We start from the raw sequence: 22,078 nt of genomic DNA, 5'->3' as shown, positions 1-22,078 counted from the left end.
ATTCGAAGACATGACTCTGGGAGAGTCACACTTATTTCTTTTTGTGTATATTTTAAACACTAAACAGTTGATCAGTAAACAAAATAAGCATCATTTAATTGGCAAATTAATCTATAATGTGAATTAAAGTTGGTCACAAGTTTTGGGAGAAACTAGAACAAAACAAAACAAAACTTGTGCTCGGAAGAACATGTAAAGGCTTTCTGATGTGTAGAAAATATAACAGAATAAACAGCTTAGTAAATATTTCTGTTTCTAACCTGAACGTCTCTCCTGTGACTTCAGATGGAGCCAGAAACCCGACGTTCGGAGACTCTCACCTCACCGGGATGGGCAGGGAGTCCCGGGCCCAGACGTTGCAGAGAGGTCAGTGACCAGCAGAGGGCGCCGCACACCAACACAACACAACACACTACACAACACACACACCACTTTTAAAGCCTGTGTGAGTCTCACCTGCACGTTTACACTTTTATTTTCTCCCTTTTCATCTGTGTGATGGAGGTTTGTTTTGTTTTGTACAAGTTAGATAATAAGTTTCTTCACTCTCCAGCTCTGATGAATCAACAGTTTTGTTGTGATGAACAGATTTTAGTGTTGTTTATTAAACGTGCTGAAGAAGAAAAGTCAGTGGTCAGTTTTTGGAAATAACTTTCACCTTTTAGTTCTCCTGCGTCGCCCTTTTGATCTTTACATCTTGAGTCACAGCCGTGGTCGGTGGAGACGACCAGGTCTGACGTCATTAATTAGGAAAGACTGAAATGATTAATTAAGCTGCTGAACCAACTGATCGATTGATCCACTGATCAGTGCAGCTCCAGTGGGACGAGAGGAGCTCGTCTCCCCTTAAAGGAAGAGTTCAACATTTTGGCGAATCCTCCTCTCGCCATAATCCCTGTAGTCACAGCAGTAGGTTCGTTACCTTTAATTATCGGTGCAAGCTGTTTTTAGAAGCCGTGAGCTGCTCAGAGCTACGCTACGGAGGCTCATGGGATTTCTTGGTTTCCCTCATCAAACTCATCAAATGCACAATCCAACAACTCCACAACGCTCTGGTGGACAAGTTGTGACCTGCACATTCACCACACTATGAGATAATAACAGAATATTACCAGACAGAGTTGTTTTAGAGGTAAATGCAGAGACTGCTTGATGAAAAACTGTCCCTGACAGGAATGCGCATCAGTGTTTCTGCATGAATTTACCTCTAAAACAACTCTGTCTCATTATTATTTCATAGTGTGGTGAATGTGCAGGTCACAACTTGTCCACCAGAGCGTTGTGGAGTTGTTGGATTGTGTATTTGATGAGTTTGATGAGGGACAGGGGACCTGTACCATTCACCTCCATTGTGTTCACTGAGCAGCTCACATCTCTGCCCCGCAGATCTCAAAACAACTTGCACCGATAATTAAAGGTGACGAACCTACTGCTATGACTATAGGGATCATGGTGATAGGAGAATTTTCCAAAAATGTTGAACTATCCCTTTAAGTAACCCAGTAGTTGCAGGAGCCCCTTGAAACAACTTGTAGACGGTGACAAACCGCTGGGCCGAGGGGTCGACGGTGGGTTGATGATGGGTGGACAGGTAGACGGAGACGGAGCTCGTCAGGTATGGAGGCAGCTGGTTACCATGGCGACAGGCAGTCATCTTCTCAGCTGACTGACGGTGTCTTTCAGCAAACGGAGCCGCAGAGTCACAGAGCTGTCAGACTGCAGCAGACGCTGAGTAATGAAGAGTGTGTAGATACAGGTGTGTGTGTGTGTGTGTGTGTGTGTGTGGATATAAAGGGGATTAGTTTAGTCACTGTGTGTGTGTGTGTGTGTGTGTGTGAGAGTGAGAGCGAGAGAAGATATGAGGAAGAGGATTGGGGAATACTTCTGTTATATTCGCTGTGTGTGTGCATGAAGAGAAAAGTTTTGTGTGTGTGTGTGTGTGAAGGCTTTGGTGATTGATGCGGTGTGTGTGTTTGTGTGTGTGTGTGTTTGGGGGTTACACCAGTGTCGCACACAGCTTAAAGCAGTAGTTTGAGCTTCGTAGGGAAACACACACACACACTTGCAGCATCAGTGTCGTCTCTCTCCAACATGTGGAGCTTGTTAACGCTCGTCAGGAATTTTTATGAACCGGCTCCAAAACGATTAAACTGTAACTGTGTGTAACGTATTTGAGGCTAATTAGCGACGTGTGTGTGTGTGTGTGTGTGTGTGTGTGTGTGTGATGAGGGTGAATTCATGTAGATTACTGGGACTGGAGCCAAAACGGCCCCCAAGTTCCCACTAGTGGAGCGTGGTTGTATGGAGGTGTTACCGTGGAGACACGAGGAACGGTCGTTGGAAGAAGGAAAATGCAAAAAAGACCCCCCAAAAAATTGTAAAAGCTTATATTTATTTATTTAGTTGAAATCTTATTGTCCATGTTCATATTACTATTTCCTACATCCATCACATCGTCCATCATTCAAACCAGTGGCGGCCTGAGCTGCTCTACTAAAAAATAACATGTAGCGAGTGAGTGCTACAAGATGTTTGCAGATATGATAGTCTATACTAATTATTGTTATGAAAAAACATGATTTTAAAAAATACGATTTTTATTTTTTTGCTATTTATTGACAATATTCTCATTTAAAGCAGAGAAATAAATTTAAAGATGTTCAGAAATTCAGGCCGTTTGTCCTGTTTGTCGCGCCTCCTTCCACGAGTTTCCACGGGTTGCTGCATGAGTTTACCCGAGTAAGGAAAACAAATTTGATTGGTCGTTATCGAGCGGGTGGGATATTCAATGTTTGGGGCGAGACCGAGCTCGGTGTGTGTATGTGTGTGTGTGTGCGAGTGTGTTTAACTAACGTAGCTAACTGTTAGCTAGTAAGCTTGCTACGTTACAGCTTGCTAACTTAGCTAGCGAGGCTAAGTGATGGAGCGCAGGGATCTGGAGGAGGAGAGTGGAGTAGGGACGGAGGAGAGTTTGTGTCGGTGGTGGTGGACGAGTATCCTCGTTTTTCTCAGACGTTTGATTGACGGATGACGGATCCTGATATCATTGGCTGATGAATCGTGAGCAACGTGACGCATAATTCGTGCACCTGCATTATCCAATGCAAAAAAAAACAACCACACTTTCATCCCGGATTTACTCAAAAATAGAATTTTGCACAAAGTTTAGGCTACATCGTCTGATAGAGGAGTGATTAAACAAATGTTAAGACACACAGTGGGCTCTTTTCTGAATACCTTTAAAAAAATGCAAAAACAAATACCAAAAGAGTCCGCACACTAGATTCAGCTCCCGAATGTTTTAATGTGAGTGTCACCACATGTCTGAAGAAGAGCCCGAAGCGGGAGCTGAATCTAGTGTGCAAACTCTATTTCTTAGAGTTTTCTCTTTAGTTTTGATTATTTTGGAGGATGTGCGTGGCTGCGTGCTTTGTGATTCTCTCACAAACAAATACCAAAACACAGAATAATTTACCAAATATGAATAATAGCCCAGGTGAGTTTGTGTAAAACAAAAATAACCATAACCATAAACCAAACATGCAGGTATTATAAACAGTCTGTCTCATTAGCTTACTAAGCACTAACAATTTTTTTTTTGGCATTTATTCGTATTCAATGTAAAAGTGTAAATGTTTATTATTATTCAGAAGATAAAGATGCATTTGAGGGGTTTACAAACCGGTCCCAGTCCTCTCTCTCTCTCTGTCTCTCTCCTGTGTGTCTCTACCTCTCTCTACCTCCCCCCTCGTTTCAAGCTTCCCTGTAGCGTGTCCCAGTTTTTGATCATGTAAACATTATGAGGTGTTGTTGACTTATTCAGAGGAGTCAGCAGCAGTTTGGAGGTTTGAGCTTTAGGAGTCATGGAGAGGTCAGGAAACTTTCAATGTTTTTTCTTTCTTTAAAACCTTAGAAGAAGAAGAAGAAGAAGAAGAAGAGTCCTAATTACAGCTGCGGCGCCGAGTCTCTGCCCTACTTATCATCTGTGACACAATCTTAGGCAGCAATTAACTCAGAGCTGTTCACAGTTGCTTTAAAATTCATCATCAACAGAAACAAAAGTTTGTTGTTTGTTTTTCTGCACTCGTACGGTTGTAAAGTCTGAATTATACTGATTCTCTCTTTGGTTTGTTTCTGAATGAACGAACGCCCTACATGTCCTCGTCTCTGCAGCTCTGAAGACGCCGTCGACACGAAGCATTAAAAAAAAAAGCCTCCTGAGAGAGGTTTAATAATCGCTCTGATGGATTTTTAATCTCATCGTCGATTCATCGTTTCCAGTCACGGACGGGACTCTGGTTTAATCTGGATTTTATGTCTCTTAAATTCAAACTAAATATCAGCACAGTAGATTTATTACTGCATTTAAAACACGTCTGTGATATTAAAGACCTCCCAATACGAATATGTTATATATTTACACATAGGAAATACATTAAAGATGGGAACAATTTCATATATTTACATATGTATGGCACATAAAGATATGCAAATATTACAGATATCCTGTGTGTTATGCAAATATGGACCCGTCCTTAAACCTAAATATGTTATTAAAAGATATGTCCAGAAACCAGAGACCAGAAATTAATAAGAAAATCAAATGCAACGACACACATGATAGTTGCACACTTAAAGACAATTCCGGGCAAATTCAACTCAGGGCTGTATTTTCCTAACATTTTAGGTCTAAAAGAAGGAATCTGAAGATTTTCAGTTTAATTGCTCCTGTTTTGCGGTAGTTGTGTCTGTCCCCGCATCGCCACGGCAGCCATGAATGGGAGCGGATGGAAGTTCCACTGCTTAGGCTGTTTACAGCCCTCAAAACTGCAAATTTTTCCCCCCAGACAGCGTCAGATGGCGACTCAAACATGCACCGAGAAGTTTGTTTACTTCAAGCAAGTCAAGAGTTGATATTCCTGTGTTTATGACACAAACGAGAGCTTCCGACTGCACGTAAACAAACCGAGCGTCAACTTGAGTCTCGCGCGAGACTTTGAATTAGATCTAGTTTTACAAACATAAAACTTGCATCCGCTCCCATTCATGGCTGCCGTGGCGATGCGGGGACAGACGCAACTACCGCAAAACAGGAGCAATTAAACTGAAAATCTTCAGATTCCTTCTTTTAGGCCTAAAATGTTAGGAAAATACACACCCGAGTTGAATTTGCTCGGAATTGTCCTTTAATATAAATATATATAAGGTAAACATACATGTGATACATTTATTGACATAATTTATTCTTCTCTACAAGTTTTTGCTGAGCTGACGAATGACTGATGTTTTACTGGAACGATGAAAGACGGGAAACTGAATAAGCAGATGCGGTTTGATAGTGTGTGTGTGTGTGTTTGTAAGTGAACAGCATGACGACCCGATGAGCTCAGAGCTGCTCACATTCCCAGACGTCGCACTCAGTTCAGTGGGTCACACACATCTGGTTGTGTGTATGTGTGTGTGTTTATGAGTGTGAGGGTACTCAACATGTTGAGCTCATCTAATGTCATGAAGTCTACACACACACACACACACACACACACACGCACACGCACACACACACACTCTCCAGCTGTGTAGCAGTGATTATGAACTCGTTGTCCACCTGCTTGTACATCTGAACCAGTTTGTATTGTGTGTGTGTGTGTGTGTGCATTTTGTGTGATTGCGTGTGAAGACATAGTTATGTGTGTGTGTGTCTGTGTCTGTTTTCACATGTACTTAATGAAACCCTTGTGCTTGTCTCCAGGCGTGTGTCCTCCTGACAGGCATGCAGAACTTTGTTTGCGTACAGTAAACCTTACGTAATTACACGCCTGTTAGAGAGTGTGTGTGTGTGTGTGTGTGTGTGTGTGTGTGTGTGTGTGTTTTCATCCGTGCTCCACAAACAGGTTCATGTCAGGTTCAGGTTCACTTGTGTCTTTCTTTGTGGTCAAGACGTCGAGTTAGATGAACCTCACGCCTTAAAAACGCCTGTCAGGGCTTGTTGTCGTAGGAGCAGTCGTGATCACACAGGAGAGTTTCCAGCTTTGCTCAAATGCTCATATGATTTAAGAGGGAACTGTAATTTTGTGGTGTAAAAATGTGGAATAGACTAGATGAGGATATAAAAATGTGCATTAACTTAAAACAATTTAAAAGTAAGTCCAAACAAACACTCTTGGTCAGCTATAAAGAACTGGACAGCTAATGTTACATTTCTTTTTAGAAAGGATTTCAGTTAGTATGTTTATAATCATGGCTCTTTCATATTAAAGTTATGTTTTCATCTTTTAAATTGTATGGAATTATAGATGTATGACGGGCTGAACTTGATAAGCTTTGCTTCCTTCAGCCCCTTCTCAAACTTGCACAGTGTGTCATTGTCATTATTGTTTTTGTTTTTTGTTTTTTATATTGTTTGTTTTTATGCTGTGCTTGTTTGAGACAAATAAAAATCAAATCAAAGCTTTAGCAGCACAGAAAATGTGAAACTAAACACTGTCAGTGGATAAAGTCACAGTGTGAATGTCATTGATCAGTGATAATGATAAATAAAGCTTTAGATAAAATACAAGAATTTAATAACAACAACAAGTAAGTAAAAAAAATGCTGAAGGTAAATGAATATTTATTGCATTGTCTGCAATTAGATGTGAACTCTGTCTGCAGTGCACTTTTTTTTTTAATTAAAAAATGTTAAAACAAATGTCCACTGGTGAACGGGGAGAAAAATAAACCATAAGCACACAGTTAAGGGAGAAGAGAAAACATGTAAACTTACTTGCATAATAAATAACAAAACAAGTGCTAATCAGTTTTGTGGAGAGAAGCAGCATCTTTGTTTTTTAGTAAAATTTAAGTTACTCTGTGGTTCCAGTTTATGAGCTGCAGGTTTTAACGCAGAAAAACAAAGTTACTTTTCACAAATTATAAAACTAATGTTACTGTTACGACAAAAATAACAACTTTTTCTCACTAAATAGCTGCAGTAAATGTAAAAAATATAGACAGTAACCATTGTGTATGCTATAAGAGCTGTAAATATGAAGTATATTAAGTTTCGCTCCACATTAACTGTAATTATCTTTTTTACACATGTTTCCTTTAGCTGCAGTGTTTTGGCCTCTCTGGGCCGCCGTAGGCAATAATCAGAGATCACATCCACGTTTTCATCTTCATCACTTGAAAACATCCTGATGGACTGTCGTTTGTTTATTTATTTGTTTTATCCGTTTGTGTGTCTCCAGCCAAGCAGAACATCAACACTCTGGGTCGCCAGCTGCAGATGAACCAACACTGTCTGGACACGGCCTTTAACTTCTACAGGATGGCGCTCAACAAGCGTCTGACCTACGGCCGCAAGGCGGGGCACATCGTCGCCGCCTGCCTCTACCTGGTGTGTCGCACCGAGGGAACGCCGCGTATCCTTCCTGCTCATGTTCTGACTTGTTTTTAGAAAACCTAGGAATGAGGTTTTCAAATCAAAGCTCAGGAACAAAGTAAAACATAATTAACGACAACATTTTGAATCAAACTTTGCAAACTAATTCTTTATATTTACAAAAAACCAGTCGACCCTGATAAAGTTACATAAAGTTGTTTTTAAAAAGCTCGTTATAACTTTGGATTTCACTTTATGTTTAAATTGAGATGCTAATTAGCTAATTATTTTTCCTAATGCTCAAGGTGCAGCCCACAGCTACTTCTCTGATTCCCATTTAAACACTAGACTTCCTGTTTGTGTCAACATGCCAATGCATGATGGGAACTGTAGTCCGGATTTCAAATATTGCTCGTTTCTAGAGGTTATAAGAGATAATAAGGAAATAAGAAATAATAATTAGGTTCATAAAAATATTTTTGATTTCATTTAAAGCAGAAGTAAGCGGAATGTTTTAGCGGAATAGTTATATCTTCCGACAGCAATCACTTATATAGAGTGTTTGGTCTGAAACACGGGTCTGTCAGTCACTCTGCTCTGCTGTAAGCAGAGGAGAAAAATTTCCTTGTATCCTACAACCTTTATCCAATGAGGAGAGAGAACGGCATAAAGGGGCGGTCCTCTCTGTGTGTGCAGCCAAGGGATGCGCGTGAATGTGGTGACGTAGGGACGAGGGCGGGGACTGCTAACACCATCGGCTGACAGGAAGTTAGCCAAAACGACCGGATCGCTTACTTCTGCTTTAAGTTAAGAAAAAAGATTTTTGATTTAATTTAACAGAGAAAGAAACACTGAGTTTCTCATGATGTTTGTGGTAACCTGTGAACTAAATACTTTCAAACTGGTTAAAACATTTGTAGATGTACAACATGACACACAAGTAACAAGATGTTGCAATGCTATTTTTTGATAATAATTTTATGAATGAATGTGTAGGAAAATAGGGAAAAATGCTCATCAACATTGGATATGTTGGAATTTCACTGAAAGAAGATCAAATATTATCCAGTTTCAGAGGCAAGAACGAGTGATTTTTAGTTAAAACGACAGAATCAGTCACCAGATCGTCAGGATTGTTGCTGATCAGGTTTCAGTTGATCACTTGATTGATTGACTGATTCAGCTCCAAGTGAATGAACAAACATCTGGAAGCTGCAGCAGGATCAGGGATCAGTCAGCACGGTTGGTTAGCCTTCAGCCTTCAGCCTTCAGCCTTCAGCCTGTGTGTCGGTCTAATTAAACGTTGCAACAAAGTGGAGATGAAACCTGATCAAAGCGCCGCCTCCATAATTGATCAGAGCGCCGTTTTCCTGTGCGTGCACGAGGAGTAAAAACCTTCTGCACTCTCTCTCTCTCTCTCTCTCTCTCGCTTCAATTATCCCAGCAGAAGTTTCAGTTGTTCAGCGGAGGCAAAGTTAAATTTGTCAAACCTGCGTTATGACCTGATGGCGGCTGGCACATCAAAGTGCTCAGGTTGCACGTCTGATGTGAACACGACCGCCTGTCGCCGTCTTAATGTTTCATAATCTGCAAACGGCGGCTGATTGAAGCTGAGCGCGGCGCATCAGCGGCGGGATAATGGGACTTTTAGCTTCATCCTTTTTTCATAAGCACAGCGGCGGCTCTGTGTTTTTCACTCCCGACTCACTTCGCCTCAGATGATGCTCTCTGTTGTTACGTAACAGCAGCAGCAGCAGTGGCACAGGACGGCCGGGAGAGGTTTGACTAATGAAAGAGGGGTGAGGACGATGTAATGCCTTCCTGCTGCTTTGTTTACCGGGCCTCTCTCTCTCTGTGTGTGTGTGTGTGTGTGTGTGTGTGTGTGTGTGTGTTGTCAGTGCAGCCTTGTCTGTTTGCTCATGTTCGGAGGAGTGAGGCCGCTGTGGTAAAAATAGCTGCGCTCACTTCCTTCTCCACAGCTGGGCGAGTGGGTAACGCTGTTGCAGGAGGAGGAGGAGGAGGAGGAGGAGGAGGAGGAGAGGAGGAGGAGAGGAGGAGGAGGAGGAGGAGGAGGAGGAGGAGGAGGAGGAGGAGGAGGAGGAGGAGGAGGGAAACATTCGTCTAATCTGGACTTTAATTTAACGAGCACAAAACCACACGGAGCAGAACCAGACGACGAGGATGATCTTGCAGCTGCAGACACATCGTTCCTCTTCTCTTTATACCTCCAACCTGTTCCTTTTATACCTTCCTCTTCTTCAAATGAGCCCAGAAACTTGTGTTTACATCCATGCAACCAAAAATAAACACTCAGCACCTCTACTCAACCTCTACACATCGCTCACAGGCCAATCACAAGGCAGCAACTCATGTTCAAGGAGATCTGCTGAAGGTCAAACTGAGCATCAGGTCAGAGGAGACGAACCGGTTCAAAGTCACTTAAACCACCTGAGTGTTTCATAAACTGCAGATCTACTGGGGTTTTCACACACACAAACAAACAAACAAACATCTCCAGGGGGATGGAGGAAGATGCCAGAGGTCAGAGGTCAGAGGAGATGGAAATAACCACTTGTTATATCTCTGAACCACAACAGGTCAAACCTTGAAGCAGATGCAGCAGAAGGAGAAAGAAGAACCGGGGTCCTCTCCACTCTAATGGAGCTTCTTCTTCCATAGATGGAAAGACAAACGTTTCCTGGTCTCATGAGTCTTGATGGTCCGGTCAGAATTTGCATGAAGTCCTGAATCCATTCTGACTTTTATCTTTGTAACTTTGGGCCTTTAAACTGAGAATCGTTGCTGATCGGTCTATCCCTTTTATGACAACAGTTGACCGTCTTCTTCTAATGAGGATAAGGCTCCATGTCACAAAGGTCACATCATCTTCATCTGGTTCCTTGATTCACATCATGGAGATGACAAATCTGCAGCTACTGTGTGATGCTCTCCTGTTGACATGGACCAAAACCAGTCCAGTATGAGGCACCTGAAGGCAGCAGCACTTGAGTAAAAGTACAAATATCTAATCAGGAAATGACTGAAGTAGAAGTTAAACTCTTTTACTTGAGTAAATATCTGATATTTACTTTAACTTTAAGCACAGTAATCTGATATTTAAATATCTGATATTTACTGTGCTTAAAGAGGAACTAAGCAGGATTTCTCCCGTGGCTATGCTACATTTTTACCTTTTATTACAAAGCTCTGGACTAATTGTGATAGTTGTGATAGTTAACTACATGACTTGTGACTTGTTACGAGTGAGAATGGAGACTCTCTGCCTTCACCTGGCGTCTCACGGCTGAAAACCAACCTTGCAACATCAGTGTAGTTACTCGGTCGCCGCCCCGGTGTCCCAGCTCTCTGCGGCACCGCGTCACAAATGTGCTCCGTAACCCGTAATCTTTTGTTTATGACAGTTAAAACTACACAAATACACACGTTGTAACATCGTATATGTTATATGACGTTATCCACAGCTTCATGTATTGATTTTTCCCAGCTTTGTTGGAAACAAATGCACATGGAGGAGAGGAGCGTTAGCAAAACAGCGGAAAAGCAGCCAGACATGCATAGTTTCTCTTTAAGTCTTAAAAGTAATTGAAAACAAACTAGCTGAATGGGAAAACACAATTTTCTTAAAAGAAAAGTGAATATTTAGTTTTTAAAACAAACCCTGCTTTAAGTATCGGAAGTAAAAGTGAGAATTTAGATGATCAACTCCATTGTTGTGGCCTCTGGATAGTTAAGTGTAATATTCAGGATTCTCGCATCTTTAACATTATTTTCAGGACTTTCTAGGCACAATTGCCTCAAATTCAAGGACCAATCACAGCATATTTACACACTTTCAATCAGCAATAAGAGACATTTCAGAATAAAAGCAGATCTAAAAACAGATCTGAAGTTACAAGCTCCTTTCTCATCAACTCGCTGCTGCTTATTCTTCTTCTTCTAAAGGAGAAATGCTGATTAAAATGTCGGACGTTGCTTCTTAACAGCTTCACTGTGCATGAAATGATTTGGCTCGTCCGGCCGCTCCGACCTCCCCGTTCCCGAGCCCGCCGAGGTCTCGGAGGCACCGAGCATCTGGTCCTAACTCCTGCAGCCATCTGCCTCGTCGACTGTGGCGGAGCAGCAGCGGCCTTCACCTGAGAGAGTCCGGCGGTAGATTTGTTGAGCCGGCGTTTTTAATCAGCTCCTCCCTCCCTCCCTCCCCCGCTCGCTGCTTCCTCTGGATTCATTCTGGCTTTTCACCGGCAGATTTTTGGATCCTGGCTGTGTGTGGATGTGGGATTATCTCCGGTTCAGACGTGAGAGCATTAGTGGAGGTTGATGTTCCATGTTTGCCGATCAGGAGTGGAAAAAACCAATGAAACCAGAGCTCCTGCACCTGGGGACATCACGGCAGCTTTATTATGTTGAAACAGAGACAAATATATAAATGTGTGTGTGTGTGTGTGTGTGTGATCAGTTTCAGTGTCCATCTCTGGTCTCTTCCCGTGGCTCTAAACGAGATGCAAGTGAGTCCCAGATGTGTTCAAGGACCCGCTGGCTGTCGTTTGTTTTCCTGATTAAGGCGCTCGGCTCTAATCTCCAGACGGCGTGTGCTGGGATTATCTTTTCCATTTCATCTGCACTGCTGCTAATTCCATTGTGAGGCCTTTTCAGAGGAAGCCCCCCCCCTCTCCCCCACCCCATCTCCCCCAAACCCTGTTTAATCCACTCTGGCAGGCTGGAGACAGACAGGTGCACCTGTCGCCACGGAGACCCTGTCGCCACGGAGACAAGGGTGCTCCAAGCTCAGAGAAGAGAGAGAGACAGAGAGAGGGTGATGGGATGTTGGTTTTAAATCATAATGGGTTTGTTTTTTTTTCCCCATGGTCTTTTATTTTGAAATGTTAACCTCTACTTCCGTGTCACCTGGCCTGACTTCACCTTTCCTATTTTTTCAATGAAAAAAGTCAAACATCAAAATTTAACAGTTTCTTTTAATTAGATTGAGATTTTTCATTCTTTTTAGGGTTATTCTGAAAAACAAAAAACCCTGACTTTTATGTTTATTTGCACTATTATAAAAGCAACAATGAAACAGAAAGAAGAGAAAAAAAAAACATGTGCGGTTGAGGTAGAAACCCACTATGGGTTTATAGTATTTAGACCTCACCTATAAAAACATCTATAAAAGCAATTGCTCATATAACAAAGCAAAACAAACAAAAGGAACATTGATATATCTTGAATAGCATTATAAACAAAATAATACAAAATAGAATGAAACAAAGGAAAACAAATAATTTTTATTAATTTTCATTTTACGTCATGTGAGGACGACATAGTGACATCAGCTGACGAGACAAAACCCCGCCCCCTTCACACCTGTTCACCTTTTCATGTTAACTTGCTCTTTGTTTGTTTCTCGCTCCATGACGCACCACGTGATCCACAAGTATCGTTGGATTATTGTCGCACTGTTATTATTTAGCATTTACTGTCACAAATGCTGTTAATCTCTTGGCCTCATTGTTTTCCTATTGTTTACATTGTGTGTGTGTGTGTGTGTTCTCACTTCTCATTAGTCAGTTTTTTCGCTCCTATTTTATTTAGAGATCAACACTATCAGATGTCACTGACTACAGTTCCCATCATGCTCTAGAGATACAAACAGAAAGTCTAGCGGTACTCAAAATAATCTTTAGTTTAATCACTATGCGACGTTGTGAGTGTTACAAAGAGCTTCCTAACAGGTTTATATGATGTTGACTGGTTTATAAAGATAAAGACGGAAGTTTTGTGAAGTTTTTTTGAGCTTTTTACTAAAATAATTAAAGTTTAAGTTAATTTTTATGTTTTGTTTTATTGTATTCTGCCTCAATGTGACTCTTAACTCTTTTAAACTCCCTTCACCTGATTCCTTTTAGTGTTTTTGGCCTTAACCTGTTTGTCTCAGACATGCTGCTGGACCTCAGTGACCTCCTGCAGGTAAGACTCGACACTTAAGACTGTTATTATTTTATTTTAATGTTTATTTAACAGGGACAAAAAATGGGAAAATGTGATGCATATATAAGACGTCTAGCTTGAGCTAATTTGCAGTCTTTGTCCCTGGTCAGGCTTTAGAATAGAATACAATAAATGTATAATCTGCCTGTTTTTTCCAGTTATTGGCCTTCAATTAGAGTCTAAACCTCTAAATATTCAGTTCAATTTAAAACAAACAGAAGAAGAAAAAAATACTCTGTTATAAATTTTCTTTAATGATTAAAGTTCTGTCGGTCAATTAATCAACTAATTATTGTAAATCTAAACTAAACCCAGCGTCTGCAGACTTTAAAGAAAAGTTATTTATTCCTGACTTTGATCTGCCTCCTGGTGCCCGCCCCTACCCCTACCTCTGACTCTAACCCACCACGACTCCCATAATGCACCTCTCTGCCTAACCACTTGCTCTGACTGCAGTCATCTTGCATTCAGACTTTCACCCGTGTAATTAAACCTGAGTCGCGTGTGTGTATGTGTGTGTGTGCGTGTGTGTGCGTGTGTAAATTTAGAAACCCCTTCCATTTGTCTGCATATTTAATGGCAGCCGATTCACAGTGAGTGAGTGGGTGAGTCAGGGGTGTGGTGGCGGTGTTGGTGGAGGTGGCGGGACATTTCTCAGAGTCACAGCTGGTCAGGGGCTTTTATTTTTATGCCCCCAGCTGTCCTGGAGGAGCCGGGCTGCCCCTCCCCCCACCCGATCTCCACACCCCGGCATGTGCAGGAGGCCTGGTGTGGATTTTGAAGTGGATTTTTGGGTGGGTGGGGTCGGGGGTGGTGGTTAATGCCCAGCATTTCTCCTCCTGCTGCTGTAGCGGCGACGTCCCACCGATCACTGGTTTATGGATCCACACCCGGGACACTTGGTCTTATAGCTGCATTGTTTGGATGAATGAGGAGCTTTGACGCTTTTAGTCCGCTCAGCTGCCGAGGTATTGATCAGAGCTGGATCAATACTGGCTTTAAAATATCAGCTGTTTTTCCTCTGATGTCATGTGATGCGATGATAAAACATGTGTTTTATCATCACATGTTGATCAGGAGCTCAGAGTTTAACAACAGGTGCATCAGAGGAGATGGATCCTATTGATTGGTCGATTAGTCAGAGGTCACCTCAGGTCACCAGGAAGGTTTTTACCCCTGGAAATCCTGTTGATAAGATATTTTTCTTTCTTTTAAAGCCCCTGTATGGAGCTTTTAACTGGATAAGCAAAAGTCTCTGGTTTCTGCTGATGTGTCTCTGTTACCTACAACAGCAAATGAGCCCATCAGTGTGAAGATACGCTATTTCTAAGTAGTCTAATTCTATACCTCTGGAAGGCATGGTCGGGTCGGACCACTGACGAAACGATATGAATAGATACATTACGCTGCTAAAAAAAAGCAAAAAAAAAAAGCAAGTCCTGTCTTCTTTCCAACGTTTCCAAAACAAATCTACACGCGCCGGCCAGACAAACGTCTTCACGACAGTGGGAAATGCAGTCTTCATTCCGCCGCTTTCGTCCACAGGAGCCGCCAAAATCAACACTAAATGAAAAGTCTGTACAGGGGCTTTAATTATATTTTTATATCATATTTGATCAACAGGTTACGAAGAATACATACATATAACTCAAACGAACCCCTACATCTTCTGTGTTCCCTCACAGAGGATAAATCTGAATAAATAAAATAAAACACACAATAAAACAAGCGAAACACTTCATATCACAATTTTCCAATCCTAAATTGGCGCTGGTCCCTTTCACAACAATTGGAGAATCAAAATAGTATCCAAACATATACGCTCAAAACACAACAGAAACAGATAGGACAGACGAAAATGAGAGGGAAATAACCCACTCACAGAAGATATTTTTCTTTTACAAGAGACTTAAAAAATGAACTTTCAAAATCAACATTTGATTTAAAGTTTTATTTCCCCAACTTACAGGTGTATTCATTGGAGAAGGATATCTGGATATAAAGCTATTTTGGCTTTTTAAAGCTTTGAATCACTAACTTTATCCCATATCTTTGTTTTTATAAATTAACTGTCAATAGAGCCCTAAGCATAGATGTTTCTAGTGTTTATTATATATGTAAAATAATTTGGGGTCGTTCATAAGTTTTCTTTGTTACATGTGTTACAAACCAAACCTCAATGCATTTTCATGAGGTTTTTAAGGATTCAGCTTCTTACAAAGTGAAACTGATTCAGAAAATGATATTACGATCACCCCAGTAAATTTGTGTTTTGACCCCTCCAGGCCTCTGTCGGTCAAACCTGAGCATCAGGATTTAAAGTGGAGACTCTCGGACCTGTTGACAGCAGCTGTTTGGTTCTGTGGATCAGTTTGTTGCAGCTTTAGGACTTGACTCACTAACATCGTCAGTCTCTCCGGCCCCGTCACGAATCCTCTGAGTGAAATCTTTTTGCCCTCGAAAGTCTCGGTCGCTGCCTCCCGCCCGCCACCTGTTCAGACACTCGGGCTGCGAAGGATCAAGTGTCCGCTCAGTGTTTTTGTTGGTGGAGAGTTTCTGAGTCGACCCCCTGACCCGGAAAGTTTCACTTAGTGCCACAGAGCGGAGGCGGAGGTCGTCTTCTCCTCGTTTCGTCTGCAAGCGGCTCGACGGCTTGGAGGCTGAGCTCTGGTTAATTTTAATTTCAAGACTCGAGCTCAGAGTTTACGGTGACGAATTTAGCAGTTTGTGCACGAGTAACAAAACTCTGCACGGAGATGCAGGTTGTCTGGCAACTGACTTGAATGCATGCATCATGTAAACTTAATATTTAAGTGGTAAATACTGAATTTTGACTTTTCTGGTTTTCTTTTGACATTTAAGTTGGAAAAAAACAATTTGAGCCTTGTTTTTGCAGTTTTTGACATTATCCCTGTCCTGTATGAAAACTGTATGCTCATACAGGAGTAAATATGAGGTGTGGTAACACAATTATATCCCTACAACATGCATTTTTGCACTATATTTAACAACGAGAAGATTAATTTAATTTGGAAACTCTGCTTTCATATCAGGCAGGAGAGGAACTGCATAAAAATGTTATTGATTAACTGTGATGCTGCTGTTGTAAACAAGCTTTTTACACTTTATCCATCTGAACTAAACCACTTTAGAGGTGAAACTGAAAGTTAACGTATCGAGTGTCAGTGATGAACCTTTGTACAGGTCAAAGCCGAGGCTGAAAGTTCGGCCCCAAACTTTTCTCTTGCAAATTCAATCACCTGATTTGGATGTTTTGTCTCCAAAGGTGCTTCTGCATTAATCAAATTAAGTTGGTGAAAACAATGTTGATTAATAATTAGTAATCAGCATTGTTCACACCAGGTTCATTTGATTCCTAATGATTGGACCGATTGGACGAAATTACAAGAGTGAGACTCGGGTTGAAATATTTATATATATTCAACCTTGCACTGATTAATTGATTAATTAATACATTTTTTTGGGCCACTTGTGGGCCAAGCAAGAAGGAACATTATGTGACTTTATAAAGCTGTAATAGTTCATAGTATAGTCACGTGGAGCTGTGGCGAATCCAGGTCCAATATTTCCTCTGTTTTAGCTCCGTTTTTGTTCTCCTCCGCCTCCTGAGGGAAATATCTGCCTCTCTAGCTGCTCAGTGCTTCACCAGCTGCTCTCTCTCTCTCTCTGTTTGTCTTGTTTATATCACTGCTGCTTCTTGGCTGAAAATGGCCGCCTGCTGCTGAGAGCGTGAGACTGAACCAAAAACAGGCTATTTATGGACCGTTAAAAACCAAAACAATGAGTTAAAACTCTGGGGAAGGTGTAAAAAGTGGAAACTCTGTGGGTTTGTTTTCGTCAATATGAGTACAACCTACTACTACACACATCGTTGTGTGTGTGTGTGTTTTTCTGCTGTAGAAATATTGATTATTGCAGCTTTTAAAGTGTGAAGATGTTGATTTTTTTTTTTTTTGTTCCTCGTTTTTTAACTGTTCAGCTGTAAAAACTTAAAAGCGACCGCACTTGTTCCACTTCCTCCTCCTCCTCCTCCTCCTCCTCCTCCACTCTGTCTGCTTTTGTGTATAAATTCCTCGCTGGAATCCATTTCCCAGAATAGCAGTGGAGCATCTGCGTCCCTGCCCCGGCTGCAGAGAGCGAAGAAGGGACGGGGGAGGAGGAGGGGGTTGGGGGGCGGGGGGGGGGCTGAGGCTGAGAGCGAGAGTCCGTCTGTCTGCTCCCTAAACTCCCAACCCCCCTGGAGGTCTGGAAGTATATAAGTCGGTCTGAAGGAATGACAGAGATCTGACCCGAAGTTCACGACCCCGATCCTCCGGCGTTCGCTGCCTCCTGCTTCGGATTTCAGCCTCGGAAACTGAATAATCTGCGCCACGTTATCGTATCGTTGGGGTTAATTTGAGCAGGAGATGATAGATGTGTGGCCTCGTGGCTTTGTTATTCAGCACTATTTGTCATTAGATCCTTTTCACATGGCGCTGGAGAGGTGGTGGGGTGGAGTGGGGGGGTCGGATGATGACAGAATTTACTGCCGAGCCTTCTGGAGGTGTTGTGGGTAAAACACAATGAAACATCTGTGATGGGAGGCGCCGGCGTGATAACCCCAACGACACACTGGCTCACATCCATCAACACCTCCTCCTCCCTCCTCCTCCTCTGGACCAGGTTCATACTCAGACCGGTTTCTGGATCTGCTGAGTGTGGTTAAACTCTGCAGTATGAGGGTTTTTCCACTGGTCTGGAAGCTCCGTCGGTGTTTAACTACAGTCAGAAACTTCCCCAACTTTAAGACACAATCACCACTATCGGCCGCCAAAAAAAGATCCATTCAGTTGGACAAAACTCTGTTCTCAGCAGCAGAGTCATTAACCCAAGGTCAATAGTTCAGAGTCTGAAGAAAACACCTGAGGATTTCCTGGCTGCACAAAACTCTTTAAAACTTTGCCTTAATCACTTTTTAAAGTGGAACGATGCAAGTCCGGTCGCTTTTCCTCTGTTTTGCCCCGATTCCCCTCTTGGCCGTTTGCATTTGTTTTCAATGGAGCCACCGATACATGGAGTGGTGGATAGCGTTATTTATCATATACGATCTTGCGATGTGTATATTTGTGTAGTTTAATCCGCCATAAACAAGAGATTACAGGTTACATGTGTTGTTTGTGTTGTGGTGCCGCCGAGACGAGAGCTGGGACACCGGGTCGGAGGTGCTTGGTTTTCGGCCAAGAAATGCTAAGTGGAAGACAGAGAGCCTCCATTCTCTCTGTAACAAGCCATTAAGCCTGTCTTTACACTACTTCCGATTTTTTCCTCAAGTGGCACAGATCGATGATATCGGATATTGTCAGATCGGATTCAGGCCCCCATTATATGTGTAAATAAATCATATACAAATCAGTTATCCACCAATGCGTCTGCAGTCTAAACAGACAGATTGGATATTCCCTGGAAATGCAAGTCGTACGCCATCAATAATGCGTCGTTGATGACGGTGTGTGTTGTTTACCTGCAGCTAGGATCAGCTGACTTCCTCTTTCTTCCGCTTTGGTAGCCAACCATGTTTACTACGCATGCAGGTCGTTTCGTGCAAGCAAAGCAGGTGTTAATGCAGATATCAGGTTTGGGTCACTTTAATAGAACATGTAAACAGCCGGATGAAAAAATCGGATATAGGCAACACATCGGAATTGGGCATCAAGGCCTGTAGGGTAAAGACAGCATTATTTAGCGGTCACAGTTCCTCCGAAGCTGTTGAATTATGGTAAAAATGTAGCATAGTTCAGCTAAAAAAACCTGCATAGTTCCTCTTAAAGTTGGGTAAACATAAGAAAGAAGCTAAAGGTACATCCCATAAAGAGAAACTGATGAGTTCAGTTTGATTAGTCCAAGTGTTTTAAAAGTCAGATCTCTCTGCTGCTTCCTGCAGCTTAATGAGCTCCACAGTTTTATGCAAAATTGTTCTGATCGTCTCGTCAACAACTTGGTGAAGTTTGTGTCAGAACAACAAGATTTTATTAATACAAACCGGCGTCTTGTGATAATGAGCATCAGAGGTGCTTCAACACTACTGCAAATCCTTTTAACCGAGGAAAACCTTCTGTGCAACACACTCAGGGTCTAATTTCTCTATCTGTGGGAACACATCGACTTCCCCTTTGACCTCCGATGCAGAAGTTCATCTAAACATTACATCCCAGAACTCCTGATCGATCTACAGAGTTTCCCATCACAAACTAAACTGGTCAGATGTCGGCACTTTTTCCTCACGTTCGCCTCTGACCCTCAGACCACATCATTTCAGACATTAATTAACGGTCTGCTTGGGCGGGCGGGCGGAGGGGTAAAGGTAAAGGTAAAGGTACTTTATTAGTCACATATACAGCTAGTACAGTGAAATTCTTTCTCTGCATTTAACCCATCCCTGAGGAGCAGTGGGCAGCCGCGGTGCAGCGCCCGGGGACCAACTCCAGATTATGAGCCAGTGCCTTTGGTCAGGGGCACTGACTGGAGGATTAACCTAGCCGACATGTTTTTAGTGGTGGGGAAACCGGAGCACCCGGGAAACCACGCAGACACGGGGAGAACATGCAAACTCCACACAGAAAGGCCCTGGGCGGCCCGGGATTCGAACCCAGGACCTTCTTGCTGTGAGGCAACAGTGCTAACCACTGTGCCACCGTGCCGCCGGGGCACTTGTTTCTAATCAGGCAGCTCTAATGAGAAAACATTTATTCTCATTATTGTGTAATTTGTCACCGGTTTAAGTTTTTATTATGTACATTTACAGCCTGTTCTGCAAAATTCAATTCAATGCAATGTAATTTTATTTTTATAGATTTTGCATTGTTATTTTATGTTTTTGTAATTTCCTTTTAAATTTACGTGTTTATAACACAGTTATCTGCACTTTTGGTAACTTTTTAAAAAAAATCAATACCTCATTCGTACCTGAGGTTATGAACTGGAGAAACCTTTTGAACTTAAAAGTAGTTTTTAGTTTTTCATCTCACCACCTGTTTGATTCCCACTCGTCACTTCATAGGTCTTTGTTTTTTTCCAGAAATTATTGCAGTTTCAGCCTGAAATTGTGAAAATTTATTTTCTTAACCCTCAATATAGAGATACTCCGACACCACCCTTGGGAACAAGGGCTACCCAGAATGCAGTATTTTCTTTGTTGATAGATATAAATATTACGAAAACCATTGTGTTATCTTAGTTTAGGCCCATTTTATGGATTATTTACCTCATCGTTGCATAACATTTACCGGTATTTATTATTTTACGATCTTTTGTCAGTAGCCGGCCGGTGTCTGAAATTGTGAAAATTTGTGTGTTTATGTGAAGTGTAAAGTTTATTTTGGAGTTATTTAAAGTCCTCAGAGACTAAACAGTGGCTCTGCTTTCAGTCTGGACTCATTTAATCCACTGTTTGTCCCATTTTCAGCTCTTTCTTTTTTTCCCCCCTCAGTCACTTATCACAATAACCCTTTGTCTCTTTGCCTGTGCTGATTTTTGTCCGTCGCCGACGTCTGTAAAAAGAAAAGAGGGGGGAAAAAAAAGGTCACCCTGCTGCGGCTGATAAAAATAGTGTTGTGCAGATAAATCAGTCATGTCCTTCTCCTCCTCCTCCTCTCAGATACAGGAAGGTTATCGGGTCACCTCAGTGAAAGTCTCCAGAAATAACAAAATGATGGGGAGTTTAAAACGAAGGAAACGCACACTGAATGCAGCGCGCAGAGCCGAGGTGTCGGGGCTCAGACGAGTAATTTAGATACAGGAAATAAATCTGAAGTGAGGAGGAGAGGGAGGAGAGGGAGGAGAGGGAGGTGGGAATGAATCAGAGCTGCGAGTTACCAAACCTGGACAACAACAATCCCCTCAAATCGCAGCAGAGATCAGCTTTTAATCACACATATTGAAGTGAGATGTTCTGCAACCTGCGGGTCGATTATGTAACCGGGGACACTTAACCCGACGTGTCACATCCTAATGGAGTGGGTTGGGCTTTAAAGGGATAGTTCACCCAAAATTCAAATTTCAAATTTTACTCATTATCTACTCACCCTCATGTGGACTAAGGGCTGGGAGAAGTTTCAGAGTCCTCCGTGCCTTCTCGGAGTTACAGGGGGTCTCGGCGTAGCAGTGCATGTCCATATAACGGTTGCAAATGGATACCAACTGTCTTTGTAACAAAAAGACACACCAAAAAACATCCAAATACCTCCATGCTGCTCGTATGTAATGTCCGTCTTGTATTGAAGCCCCGAAATGCGAAATTGTCCCGAAAAAAAAATTAAATAAGTCTATATTTCAAGCTTGTTTTGTAGCGGAAGTTTCTCGAAGCGAAGACAGACCCTGGTTCATCCAAATTTGACGAACCGGGAAGAGGAGCTTCCGCTACAAACAAGCTTGAAATATAGACTTATTTAATTTTTTTCGGGACAATTTCGCATTTCGGGGCTTCAATACAAGACGGACATTACATACAAGCAGCATGGAGGTATCTGGATGTTTTTTGGTGTGTCTTTTTGTTACGAAGACAGTCAGTTGGTATCCATTTGCAACCGTTATATGGGCATGCACTGCTACGCCGAGCCCCCCTGTAATTCAGAGAAGCCACGGAGGACTCTGAAACTTCTCCCAGCCCTTAGTCGACATGAGGGTGAGTAGATAATGAGTGAAATTTGAATT

The 22,078-nt window shown here is 42.1% G+C and overlaps 1 protein-coding gene across 1 annotated transcript in view; it reads left to right on the top strand.

Annotated features, from left to right (window-relative positions):
- The window catches only part of brf1a (BRF1 general transcription factor IIIB subunit a), a 129,280-nt gene that overhangs the window by 6,610 nt on the left and 100,592 nt on the right, over nt 1–22,078 (top strand). Inside the window, exons 3-5 of the mRNA XM_085768589.1 lie at nt 286–366; nt 7,230–7,403; nt 13,317–13,348. Of these exons, the coding sequence (XP_085624715.1) occupies nt 286–366; nt 7,230–7,403; nt 13,317–13,348 (287 nt within the window). The remainder of the gene's footprint in view (nt 1–285; nt 367–7,229; nt 7,404–13,316; nt 13,349–22,078) is intronic.

Source organism: Trachurus japonicus, chromosome 22, assembly GCF_045865225.1.
Source record: "Trachurus japonicus isolate A0001 chromosome 22, Traja_1.0".
NCBI lineage: Eukaryota > Metazoa > Chordata > Actinopteri > Carangiformes > Carangidae > Trachurus > Trachurus japonicus.
This window is presented reverse-complemented; position numbering and strand designations above follow the sequence as displayed.